This window comes from Sander lucioperca, chromosome 9 (genome assembly GCF_008315115.2).
Source record: "Sander lucioperca isolate FBNREF2018 chromosome 9, SLUC_FBN_1.2, whole genome shotgun sequence".
NCBI classification, from domain to species: Eukaryota; Metazoa; Chordata; class Actinopteri; order Perciformes; family Percidae; genus Sander; species Sander lucioperca.
Window position 1 is genome coordinate 8,087,161 of NC_050181.1, and position 12,563 is coordinate 8,099,723.

General features: G+C 37.6%; 3 protein-coding genes and 1 long non-coding RNA gene across 4 annotated transcripts in view; all 4 read right to left on the reverse strand.

Annotated features, from left to right (window-relative positions):
• Nucleotides 1-12,563, reverse strand: part of LOC116046212 (protein THEM6-like) — a 217,139-nt gene that overhangs the window by 165,827 nt on the left and 38,749 nt on the right. The window lies entirely within an intron of this gene.
• ftr67 (finTRIM family, member 67) lies at nt 392-6,591 on the reverse strand. Its single transcript, XM_031294514.2, has 7 exons — nt 5,887-6,591; nt 4,920-5,015; nt 4,527-4,760; nt 3,856-4,015; nt 3,639-3,740; nt 2,290-2,388; nt 392-956 (listed from the first exon to the last, which is right to left on the reverse strand). The coding sequence occupies exons 1-7, from the start codon at nt 6,484-6,486 to the stop codon at nt 889-891; spliced, it is 1,359 nt and encodes a 452-aa protein (XP_031150374.1). The 5' UTR covers nt 6,487-6,591; the 3' UTR covers nt 392-888.
• LOC118495839 lies at nt 1,280-2,270 on the reverse strand. Its single transcript, XR_004898283.1, has 2 exons — nt 1,909-2,270; nt 1,280-1,525 (listed from the first exon to the last, which is right to left on the reverse strand). It is a non-coding gene; the product is annotated as an uncharacterized LOC118495839 (long non-coding RNA).
• LOC116046244 (protein THEM6-like) lies at nt 8,178-12,123 on the reverse strand. Its single transcript, XM_031294535.2, has 3 exons — nt 11,999-12,123; nt 10,594-11,098; nt 8,178-9,454 (listed from the first exon to the last, which is right to left on the reverse strand). The coding sequence occupies exons 2-3, from the start codon at nt 11,092-11,094 to the stop codon at nt 9,347-9,349; spliced, it is 609 nt and encodes a 202-aa protein (XP_031150395.1). The 5' UTR covers nt 11,095-11,098; nt 11,999-12,123; the 3' UTR covers nt 8,178-9,346.

Sequence of the window (12,563 nt, forward strand, 5' to 3'; positions counted from 1 at the left end):
CGATGGTGTTTTTTTGCCTCCAACGGCGCCTTCCGGCAGCTAATCCTAACCTTAACCCTAAACATGACCATTGCCGCGCTACCTGGGAGGAGACGTTGGGGGCAAAAAACACCAAAGACCCACCAAAACCAGCAAATAGCCTGTCCCAGATAAAGCAAACTGTGCATAAAGCAAACTTCTATTGAAGCGCCTCTCCAATGTATACGGGGAGTTCATATTACATGCACTGACCTATGGATGTTATATGACACATAGCCTTTTACACAAAAGCACTGCAGTGTGTTTGTGTGCGCAGTCAACCTGCTATTCCACTTTTACATCAGACACCTTGTGCCCGTATTTGTACAATGAAATGTAAACCATACTCCATGCAAATAAACTTGAGAAAGACTAGTTTTACAAGTGTGTTTGCTTTTTTTAATGTCAGCATGTCACAAATCACAATATATAATTACACGTGTCTGTAAAGCAAACGTAAAGTTATGTTGTTTTGGTTAAAAAATGAAAAATCTTTACAAAAGCATTACATTGTTAAAATGAACTTAAACTTCACTAAATGTCAATGACATTTCCTTTCAAATACTGAAATAAGATGTGTTGAGTCAATCACGTTTTAGGCTGCTTATTACTCAAGTAAATGCATTGTCAATGTGATCTAATGTGGCACTAAATACTTTGCTTTTCTCTTTTCCCACCTGCAGTATAATGCAAGATGCAAGTATAGCTGATGGGTCAAAACACAGCAATTAAATAATACTAAAAAATTAATTATTAAATGTACAATTTACAAGTGTCGGTACAGATTTGTGAGAGAAGAGCACTGAGGTATGATGACATTCTGCCCGTGTGGGTGCATGTTAAATGTTGATTTTGATGTCCACTACAAGTCTATTTCCTCCTGGGGTGAGCGCGGCGCTGAAGGTTCCTCTGTCTGGATCCTGAGGAGAGTTTAGAGCCTGAGCAGACAGAACAGGAATTATTAGTCTACAGCACCCTGAGGTGACAAAAACGTTAGGACAAGAAGGATATGTTAGAGAAAGAGCTTACAAATATATAATATATTCCTGGACATGATCTGTAGTGGGTAGTAACGACCGAGCATACAGAACCATTTATCCAGTAAGATGCAATGCAATGAAATAATTTTAATTTCAGTAATTATAGTATTACAAATAAAACCACATACACTTAAGGTGTCAATGTAAAATTGCATTTAAAAAAACAAACACTAAATTACCTCAGATGAAAAAAATCTACAGTACAAGGTTTCCTTTACCACTTATTTCAAATATATTTTATTTTCAAATATTTAAATATCTACAACTTACCTGTTAGTCACCTGCTGTGTCATAATAAATCTATGCACATCTTCATAATTTGACACAAAATCCCAATATGCATGGATCAAAGTGATCAAGAATGTACAATCAACAATGAAAAAAGTGACACACAAGGTACACAGAAAAAAGCACAGAGGAGGCAGCTGAGTTACAGCTGTTTTGACAAGGTCAGACAGATGCAATCACTCAATCTGCAGATGTTTCTGTAAAGTCACATATCCATGTACAGTACACTCAACTCAGATGTTTTGATTCATTAAACACACACCCGCCTGAGATCTTCAGGCGGTCTTCCTAGAGCCAGACTAAAAGTCTAAAAAAGGTAAATGTGACTTTAAAAGGTGACTTCTACAAAAAGCTGTCATCTACAGGCAACTATAGTTGGATTGTAACTAAGTACATTGACTCAAGTACTGTACTTATTTTCATTTTTCTGATAGCCATAGTTGCAAGCTATATATTTTACATACATATGATCGACTTATACAATATGATGGATTGTTATAGATTAAACTACCCAATAGTATACTCTATACTGTAAACTAGCTAAAATTACCTCCACCTCAACCAGCAATAATATTAAAATGTTGCTTTCTTCGTAATCAGTAATTATAGTCCAGTAATATAATAACACTCTAATATTTTAAATATTAAGTGCACTTCTATTTAGGTAAAATTATAAATGCAGGACCTTTGTGTGTGGTTTATGTTGTGGTATTGTTACTTTAATTTCAGCCAAAGATCTCAATACTTCCACCACTGCAGGATTTATGTTATATATTATACTGAATGTGTCTCTCTCTTTCTGTCTGCCACTAAAATGACAACATTTGTGATATGTTTTACATTTGGTTTTCTTGTGTAAAATAGGCTCTGCAAGCTGTTTAATGCTGATATACTGTACATTTCTTTTTTGATAATACAGTATTCTATTTAGTAGTCTATTTACCAAATGGTGAGAAGGCGAAGGTGGGCACAGCAGATCCAGGAGGGAGGAAAGGGTTGAGAGGGTTCACAGGACTTTGGTCTAGGCCAGGTGGAGGGATCACTGCAAGCACAAAGAGAACAAACACTGTGACTGCACAGTCTTAGCTGTCCAAACTGTCAGAGTCTGCAGCACTGTCATCCTTCCACTTGAGCAGATTCAGCAAACTCCACTATAAACAAACATGTTGAGTAAGGTGTTTGTGCGCATGATAATGTGGTTAGGATGGGATGCACAAACAGGGTTTCTGCAGGGAACAACAAGTCAAATTTAAGAAATTTTAAATATCACAGACTAAATGGAAACTATCGATGTAAAGAAGCACGGATGATATTTATTTACCAAGTGCATGAATGTATTGACGTTCCAGGGTTTCCCGCAGAAAATGTGTTAGTTAAGGTGGTAGGGTTGCCAATTTTAAGCTCATTAAACTATTTAAAAAAAAAAAAAGGTGCTATAACAGTTTTACTGGCATGGCTCCCATTATCCTCTGTGACACGCTCTCTTCCACTTCGCCTGACAACTCTTCTCCAAAACAAACAGCTCTGAGATAACAGAGCTCAGCCCATAGCTTCACCCACTCAAAGCAGATAGTATGCGTGAAATAAAAACAGGACGCTAATTTCACTGTGTGTAGTGTCAACTACGCTAACTAACCGTGTGTCGTGAACCGCATGTAGTGATTAAAAAAACCCGACAACAGCTGTATGTCTCAAAGACCAGGCAACAGCAGCCGGGACGTTGGGAATTCAAACACGAGAGGTGATGGATAGTTCCAGTCACTTGGTCATGTATTCACTTTGTTGAAACAAGAGAAGAAAGCCTCACTGATGTGAAGAACAGGACAGAGAAACATATATAAATGCTCTCTGTCTGCCATATGCCAACGCTCTGGTAAGTCCACTCACCCCGTCTCTGCCCGGGCATGCCCCAGCTGCCACACATTTGTTGACAAACTCCCACAAAAAACGACGCACGCGATGGTGAAATGGCGATTTATCCCTTTAAATGTGAATAAATGACAGTTACACTCACCGCCAGAAAATGCTCTTTCCGTTGTGATTGGTGGTATCTTGACAACTCACCTTGTTTCCTACAGACTGTGTTGATGCAACTTTTTTTTTTTTTGAAGACTTAGTTAAGGCGGCTGTTGTTAAGGCGGCCGCCTATTTTTTTGCCAGTACTAGTTGATCGATGCATCCCTGACTACCAAAAGTTTTGTGGTATTTTACGACTTGTATTTAAAGCTGTAATTATGTGACTGACTAATGCAAATCATATTCTAAAGAGCACAAAAAGATGTATACTCTCACCTAGTGTTGCTTCCATTTGTACAGCTGATTCACCATCACTGGGCTGTGTTGTGTCCAGCTGTACAGCAGGATTTGGAGTACTTACAATCACTACATCTCTCACTAAAAAGAAAAAAAAAAAAAAAAAAAAAAAAAAAAGAGAAAATCACATAAACAGAGTTGACAGAATAATTTGTATCAAATAAAAACACAACTTGATATAACCCTTTGTATCTACCTCTCTCATAGATGCTGACAAATCCTCCCTGGCAGACCTCCAGCAACAGTCCTTTAAAATCTGACACAGCTGTCATCACGGGGCCAAAGGTGAGGTTGGGGTCAATGGTGACTGTAGGCAACGCTGACAGCACAGGTGGAGCATGGAAAGACTCAAAACTCTGGAAAGACAAACACAGAGACAGAGCGGTTGAGGTGTGTTACTGTGCCGGAAATCTGAATAAATCAGCCTGTTTGGTATCCAGTGGTGGAAGAAGTATTCAGATCCTTTACTAAAGTAAAAGTAGTAATACAACACATACTTCATCATCAAGTAAAAGTTCTGCATTCAAAATCCTACTTAAGTAAAAGTACTAAAGTATTGTTAGGAAAATATAAAATTAAAATTACTCAATATGCAACTGTTGTGCACTGAATAAGGAATATTTTGTAAATTGATCATATGTTTAGAATTTAAAATCTTATTTTGGAAAATAACTTCAGATGTCATGAATGAATGTAGTGAAGTACAAAGTGCAATATTTCCCTCTGAAATGTAGTGGAGTATAAGTACGAAGTAGCAGACAACAGAAATGCGCAAGTACAATATTGAGGTATTTGTACTTTACAGTACTTATGTAAATGTACTTAGTTACTTTCCACCACTGGTGGTATCAATCTAAACATTGTTACCTGAAGGAAATGGACATGGTCCTCAGCATGGGAAAGTTTGTCCAGATCTGCCTCGTTCTTCTTCAGCTCAGCGATCTCCTTCTGGATCTTCTCCAGCAGTTGCTCGGCCTGACTGACTGTCTTCTTTTCCTGGGCTTTAATCAGCTCTCTCACCTCGAAACGCTTCAGCTCGATCGACCGAATCAGTTCAGTAAAGACGGCGTCGCTCTCCTCAGCTGCTGCTCGAGCAGAGCGCTGGAGGGAGAAACATAATAGACATAACATATAGAAGGCATTGTGTCAATTAGGAACTGTTTAAAGAAATCTGAAAGAGGTGAGTACTATTTTAGCACCTACTGTATGTTGTGATCTACTGTATTTGTATATCAGACCAAATGGGAAGTTGGCACTTACAGTGAGAGAGAAAATGGCTTGTCTGATCTCCTGGACACCCTTTTCCCTTTGATGAATTATCAGCTGAGAGCTCTGCTTCATGTCACTAAGCTGCCTCTGAGGAAAAATAGAGAGAAAACTTGAAATTAAAGTTACTTTTACTTCAAAGAGATCTGGTCTTCATAGTTACATGACACCATGTTATATTTTGCCAAATACAACGACTACTGGTTTCAATATATCGTTCATGTGTCCATGCTGTTTAAAGTCCCATTTCAGATCTGTGGAACCTTTCTATAATTAATTATTAAACACACACCTGAGGGTGCCGACGGCAGCCTAACATTGTGAAAATAGAAAAGAGCCATATGATAGCTTTTTCTCCATCAGACAAGATCTAGATAAAAAACTACTGTACTTAAATGTATCAAACCAGGACTAGATTAACATTGAGACTCTAAAATCCTCCTGTTTAAAATCCTTTAAGATTTGTGACTACTTTATTTTACTTGTAAAACTGAAGAAAAGAGTGATTTCACTGCATTTTTTTCACCATCCAGAGCACATTAGACCAGAGAACTGTAAACATTACAAAAATGGTTTTAAATTAACATCTTGTATTTCTTTTCATTTTAAAACATTATAGCTTACTCAAGCATTTCAAATGCCACTTGTACTTGTTTTCTTTAATGTGGAACAGATGTATATTTTGTTTGTAAATTGTGCTGTTGTGGATTCCTGTGTTTGTCGATACTTATATTGACTATGTTCATTCTTTTCCTAAGAAGAGACCTTAATCTCAATGAGAATAGCTGGTTAAACACATGAATACAATCTGTAAAAGAGAAGTAATGGGCAATTTCAATGCTTTTACACCATGTAGATCACATCAGACCCTGGTCGATATGAAAAAAATGTATAGTACTGTCGCAAATCAACAGCCTTATCTTGAATCAATCAGATGCCATGATTGAATTGATTAGGCTACCTGCTTCTGTTGTATCTCTGCCTCAGCCAGCACCGTGTCGTGGCCTTTGTGTTCATCTGTCAGACACAGGTAACAGATGCACTGTTTGTCGGTGCGGCAGTACACCTCCAGCAGCTTGTCGTGTCGGCCACAGATCGTCTCTTGGAGTTTTTTGGAGGCCGACACCAGCCTGTGTTTCTTGAAAGCAGCCGATTCGTAGTGAGGCTGGAGGTGGACGTCGCAGTAGGAGGCCAGACACACCAGACAAGACTTCACAGCTTTGTTTTTCCTCCCGGTGCACACGTCGCACTCCACGTCGTCGGCCTCAGCGAAACTTTGACTTCCAGTCGTCGTTGTTGCATCTTGGAGTCCAGTCTTTTTGAATTTCTCAACCACGTCGGCTAACATGGTGTTTCTGGCGAGAACTGGCCTCGGGTTGAAGTTGTGCCTGCACTGCGGGCAGACGAAGATCCCCAGGTAGTCGTCCTGGTCCCAGTAGTTCTGGATACACTCCGAGCAGTAGCTGTGTCCGCAGGGGATGGTCACAGGGTCCCTCAGCACGTCCAGACATATCGAGCAGTTGAACTGGTCCTTGTCCAGGACCACTCCGCCTTGAGCCATCGTCGAAAAACACTGAAGTTGGTGTAGAAAATGAGCGAAAGCACAGGAATCTGACAGACAGCTGCTTCTTTGTTTACAGGAAGTGACAAGTAGCGGGCGTGGCCAGAGAGGCGTCACCGGAAACGGCTGTAGGGAATTTAATCTTTAAAAAAACACTTAACTTCAAAATAATGTTAAACAGTAACATTCAATCGTAAAATGGAAACGAAGTGATGAAAGTTTTATTTTATGTAGGCTTAGTTTGTCTCTCTATGTTGTGAATCGGTGTTTTTGTAAGTACAATTTTGAGGTAGGCTACTTGTACTTGAGTATAATTCTCCATACTTTATACTTGTAACGTTACTTCACTACAGTTCAGTGGCAAATATTTCACTTTTTACTGCACTACATTTCGCAAATTTAGATACATATATATACAATAAACAAATACATTATCATATATATATATATATATAATTATGGGTAAAGATAAGACGTATTGATCCCTTGGTGAAATTCACAAGCTACCTGGATATATATATATATATATATATATATTCTAATGTGCTTCAAACAAACAATACTATTTATTACATTATTGGTAGATTATTATCACATGATTACTACCATTACTATTAATAAACATTTCTTTCCTCAGTAACTCCCTTGTTAATGCGGTTAATAGGGTTAATGCAGTTAAATATATATATATATATATATATATATATATATATATATATATATATATATATATATATATATATATGGGAGCCTGAGGGTTCTGCACAGTATCAGCTGTTTCTAGGACAGAGATCTCAGATGTTACTGGAACTGTCCTAGTTTGGGGGTTACAGCCCCAAGTGCTTTTTCAAGCTTCTCACGTTCTTTCTTCTTGATGTTGCTGTCGCTTGGGATTGCTCCATCTATCAGAACTATGTTCTTCAGCTGTTTGTCGACCACTACGATATTCGGTTGGTTCGGATGTCAGGTTGATTTTCTTGGGACTTTCAGCCCATACTCGGCATAGATGTTCCTGTACACTATGCCAGTCACTTGGTTCCAGGTATGCCGTACCTGCCTGTCTCAGGGGTATCTGGTACTCTTTCTCTTGGCAATCGACCAGGGGTCCAGGTATCTGTCTTACTTATGATCATCTCTCTCAGGGCAGCTGCCCTGTCCGTTCTTGGGGCTTGGTACCCAACCTCGGATTTTAAAGGTGCCAAACAATGCTTAAAATGAAATAGTGTAATGAAGTGCAGGTCGAATTAGGTCCTATTATTTGTGCTTTTTGTAGAGATGGCGCTTTTATTTTGAAGGATGCGCATGTCGAATTGTTGCTGCTGCTGGCAACTAAACTTTGGTGTCCAAGCCAGTGGTACTCAAGTCTTTTAATACACATAAACTTTTACATTATGTAGCAGATACTAATAATATTGTATATTATTATTGATGCATTAACATGTAGGAATCATTTGTAATGGCGCTGATTGAGGTCCAGCTAAGGTTATATGTACGTTATATATAATTTGGGCAGTTATAACAATCACATTTTTGATGTCAAATCTTAATCTGCAAATGGTAACTATAGCTGTCTGATATATGTTGTGCAGTAAAAAGTGAGGTACAAATACTGGTCATCAATATAGAACCACAAACCACAGTACATTAGTAGGTCAGGTTATTGCTGAATAACAAGCACTTAAAAGGAAAGCTCAGTCACAGAAACATGGTTTCCAATGCATTTATTTAAAATGCCTTTAAATACTTAAACACAACAACAGTAGGTGCATTAACCCATTTCAATACATCATAAATAATATATGTGGAAAATAAAAGGACAGTGAATATCTTAAAACTTAAATTAATCAAGCAGGATTTTCAGTGTATCAACAACATAAATAACAGGTTATACATCTTTAAATATTGATTTTGTTTCCTCTTCATACAGAACAATACATTACTTTGGTCACTAAATAAAGCTTTGATGCATTAAAGGGAAGGTTCCAGATTTCAAAAGACCGAGCATCATTCTAACATCAGTGTTTATCGTGCATTGCAGGTTTCGAAAAGTTGCCAGCAACCTCATATCAACGTTTGCTTAATGTGCCTGTTAATTTGGATTTGAGCACTTTCTCTTAAAATGACATGCAATTCCAATCTAGAAGCATACCCTCTAAAAGCATTTGTTATACAGTCAGTAAAAGAACAATACTGTACTGATTAAGGATCCCTCAAAATCAAAGATTCCCTTTCAGATTGTTAACAGGAATTCAGTTAGTCTACTCACTTGGGTTACTTTGTGTTAATATTAAAACAGTTTTCAGTACATGTTCATGATGCCCATTCAAGTATTTCATCAAACTTACCATTTTTTTGTAAAAAGTTATAATTCTCTGAAGTTATAACTGTAAACTACGGCTAATCAAGAGAAACAGGCACAAAAAAAGACTGGGTCTGTTTAAAAACATGCACTGATGTCAATGGAAGATGAACTTTTGCTCTGCATGCTTATCTGAATTTAGAGGATTTTGCTAAAATGAAATGTCTAACGCCAGTCTATAAGCTGCAAGAATAAAGCTACATTCTTGTGTCACTTTATTCCGAGAGAACTTTCAATATGATCCCAATGCATATAGTGCATTTTAAAAACATGGAATACCTTACAGTTCAAGTTTTGTAATAAGTTCAGTATTTCTGTTCAAATCATACAAAAATACACAGCAGGAAGAAGCGGACCGAAAACGGAGATAAATTGAATCTTGTAAGTAAACTAAAAACTCTCTACGATGTTTAACTGTTTGTGTGCATGTATGTTTACTGTATATGTGCGTGCAATGCAAATTATAAGTGGGCCTACACTCATGATACATGGTGTGGGGCTTCACTTGTTCTTCTCTTCCAGGCCGCTCTCGGCTCTCAGTGCCTGGCTGCTGGCTGAGATGAAGCTGATCCAGTGTTTGAGGTCTTCAGGAAACTCGGGGCACTCAATCTGCACACAAACGCAAAATTAGCCAAAGAAGAATAATGCCACAGTATAGAGCTGCAACTATTGACAGACAATTGTCAAGTTTGATCATTTAAAAATAAATGTTTTAAAGAAAAAGGCAAAACACTTCCATGCTGCAGTTTCCAAAATGTGAGGATTTGATGAGAAAGAAAACTGAATATCTTTTGGATTTTGGACTGTTGGTCGCAAATAACATAACATAACCAATACAAATGATTAGTTGATTAATCAATCAATCAGTCCATCAACAGAAAACCTAGTAACTACTGTAGTTTGATGGTCAGTATTAGAGCCCGACCGATAATGGATTTTTAAGGCCGATATCGATACAAATATTTGGTGATTTAAAAATCCGATATATCGGCCGATATGTATTTAAAAAAAAAATCCAGAAATGCGTAACAAAACATAAACAGATTTCCCTAACATTATTTATTTGTAGTTATTTATGAGTCCTCACTAATATAATATGATAATGCAGTTTAAAAATAAACTTGTTTTATTGTCACAACAGAACAGAGGAACATCAAAATATATTAAAGTTCTGATAAATAAAATGATAAAATAAAAAAAAAAAAAAAAAAAATGAAACTTAAAAGTCCTTTGAACAAAAACACAATAACGAAAAACAAATCAATGAGTGTTGCCAACAGGGACGTTGTAGAGTGGTCTCTGGTGGACAAACTATGCAACGCCAACACTCATAACATGGTTGGAGGGTGTTTCGTCCGTTTTTATTTTATTTTTTAAATATTCATTGATCAGCCATTATAAATGCCGATACCGATAGTTTGGAAAATGCCTAATATCGCCCGATAATATTGGCCCGCCGATATATTGGTCCGGCTCTAGTCAGTATCTCCTTTAAGTCATTTCTCAATCAAAAATGCAAAATATTTTCAAGGTCCAGCTTCTCCACCTTGCAGATATGCTTTTTTTTCTTTGTCTTATTTAATAGTAAACATAATATTTTTATATTTTTGAGTGTTGTTTGGGAGGAAACCAAAGCAGATTAAAGCAGATAAATTGATAATAAAAATTATTTTTAATAAAAATTATTTTCATTTCCAACCCTGCTACAGTCATACCAATACTTTTCTTCATCTCCAGCTATTCCTCACCTTTCTTTTGCAGACAAACTCGATAATGCTCTCTGGGCTGCAGTGCACCACGTTCTGTCTGCAAAGCATGATAGCAGAGACAAAACCATCTTTCTTGGACACAAACCGCTGCTCCAAGTAAAACGCCTTCTCATCCCATCCCACTATTTTGGTCCGAATCTCAAAAGCCTCACAGAAGGCCAGGGAGCGCCGGTACCGGATGGTGGAGGCCCCTACCACCATTCTGGCTCCCAGTTTGCGTGAGGCCATTAACAGCCCGTTTCGCATATAATGGTGGAAGCGGGCAAAGTCACACTCCCTTAGATATCGGGAGTTGTTCATGTGGCCCATGTAGTCCAAATCATGGGGAAGGACCTTGCCATCAATGGTTTGCTCAGCCAGCAAGTCCCATATTCTGGGTTGGAACCACGCCTGGAAGAACACCTGGACCCCCCGCAGGAAGTACCATACATCCAGACTGCAGAAGAGCAGGAGGAGGGCACCCAGCACCAGCAGCAACATCTCTCTGGAACAACAGTCCAAATAAGATAAGATAAATATTTGATTGAACCCCAGCAAGAAAATTCAGTTGTTGTTTTTGCAGCAGCAGCACAAGGACAGCAATAGTACAGATCTAACTAAAATAGAAAACTATACAAGAGCATTTGGAGACAAATTTGCAAGGCAAAGTGACATGGTGTGGTTAAAGTGACATACGCGGTACACATCTCCAGTGGAGCTGTGGAACCCTATTATATATATATATATATATATATATATATATATATATATATATATATATATATATATATATATATATATATACACTATATGGTATAGTACGTTACAGCAATATAACAAAGGATATAATGCAATAGAATATCAAATATACCTTTAAAAACAGTATAGTAATATATTATAAAACATTAATGACAAGAAACAAAACCAATTTAAAGGCACATGATATGACACATATTACAATAGCAATTCCGAAGTTTATGATAGCAATTTCCTTTAAAAAAAATGCTTGTTTTCTAAATTCATGACCACTCTCAATATTTAATCACATGCTCCTTTGACCTCATCAATGTCAGTGCAGATGTGTAGAAAAAGATGTTAAGTGCTTTTTTCCCTCTTCATTCATTGGCTTTATATTACAGCTAAAAAAATACGGAAGCATCATATCTCTATAATCACTCACTTCAACCTTGACAGCCCAATGCAAATGATCGGGGCGCAACCTGCTGACAGCCAAATCTGTTAGCTTAGCTAGCTGCTAGCTACCTGCAGATGGTGGCCTTGTAGAATAATAAAATAGAGACCATACTCTTGACGTGTGAGTCATTTTTTTTATTTTTCTCACTGTCGAAATTTAAAAAATAACCACAAATACAGTATACTTATTTTTTATGGCTGTACAACTTACCGTGCGTCCAGAAGAGAGTGTTACCATGGGATGCGATACGGATACGACCACAACTTGAAGAAGAAACCGGTAGAATGAATGAACATGACTTCCGGGTATGTGACGAGCGTAATTCTTCTTCTGCTTTGAGATTTAACGGCAGTTGGCATCCTAACAGTGGTGCATTACTGCCATCTTCTGGATTTAGTGAAGTCTTACCGATTGGAAAATTACCAATGTGGAATTACTTTATTTTACATTTAATACCATATGTATCACTACACTGGACACACCCCCTTTAGTCACAAAGACAATATAACTTATGTGACAGTTTGGCAAATTTTCTTTCTTCATTGTTACAATACCTTGGTCAAATTCTTGTTTGTTGTGTTTAGGCATGGGCCGGTTACCAGTTTCAAGGTATACCACAAAACCACTACAATTTGCTGTCATACCGTTCCTAAGGTATGAGCTGTTTTTTCTTCTTTCTTTCTTTCTTTCTTTCTGTCTTTCTGTCTTCAAGGACAGAAAGTGCAGTTTAGAAATCCATCTCCCTGCCAGTGTGCGGTGTGTTTAAAAATAAAAT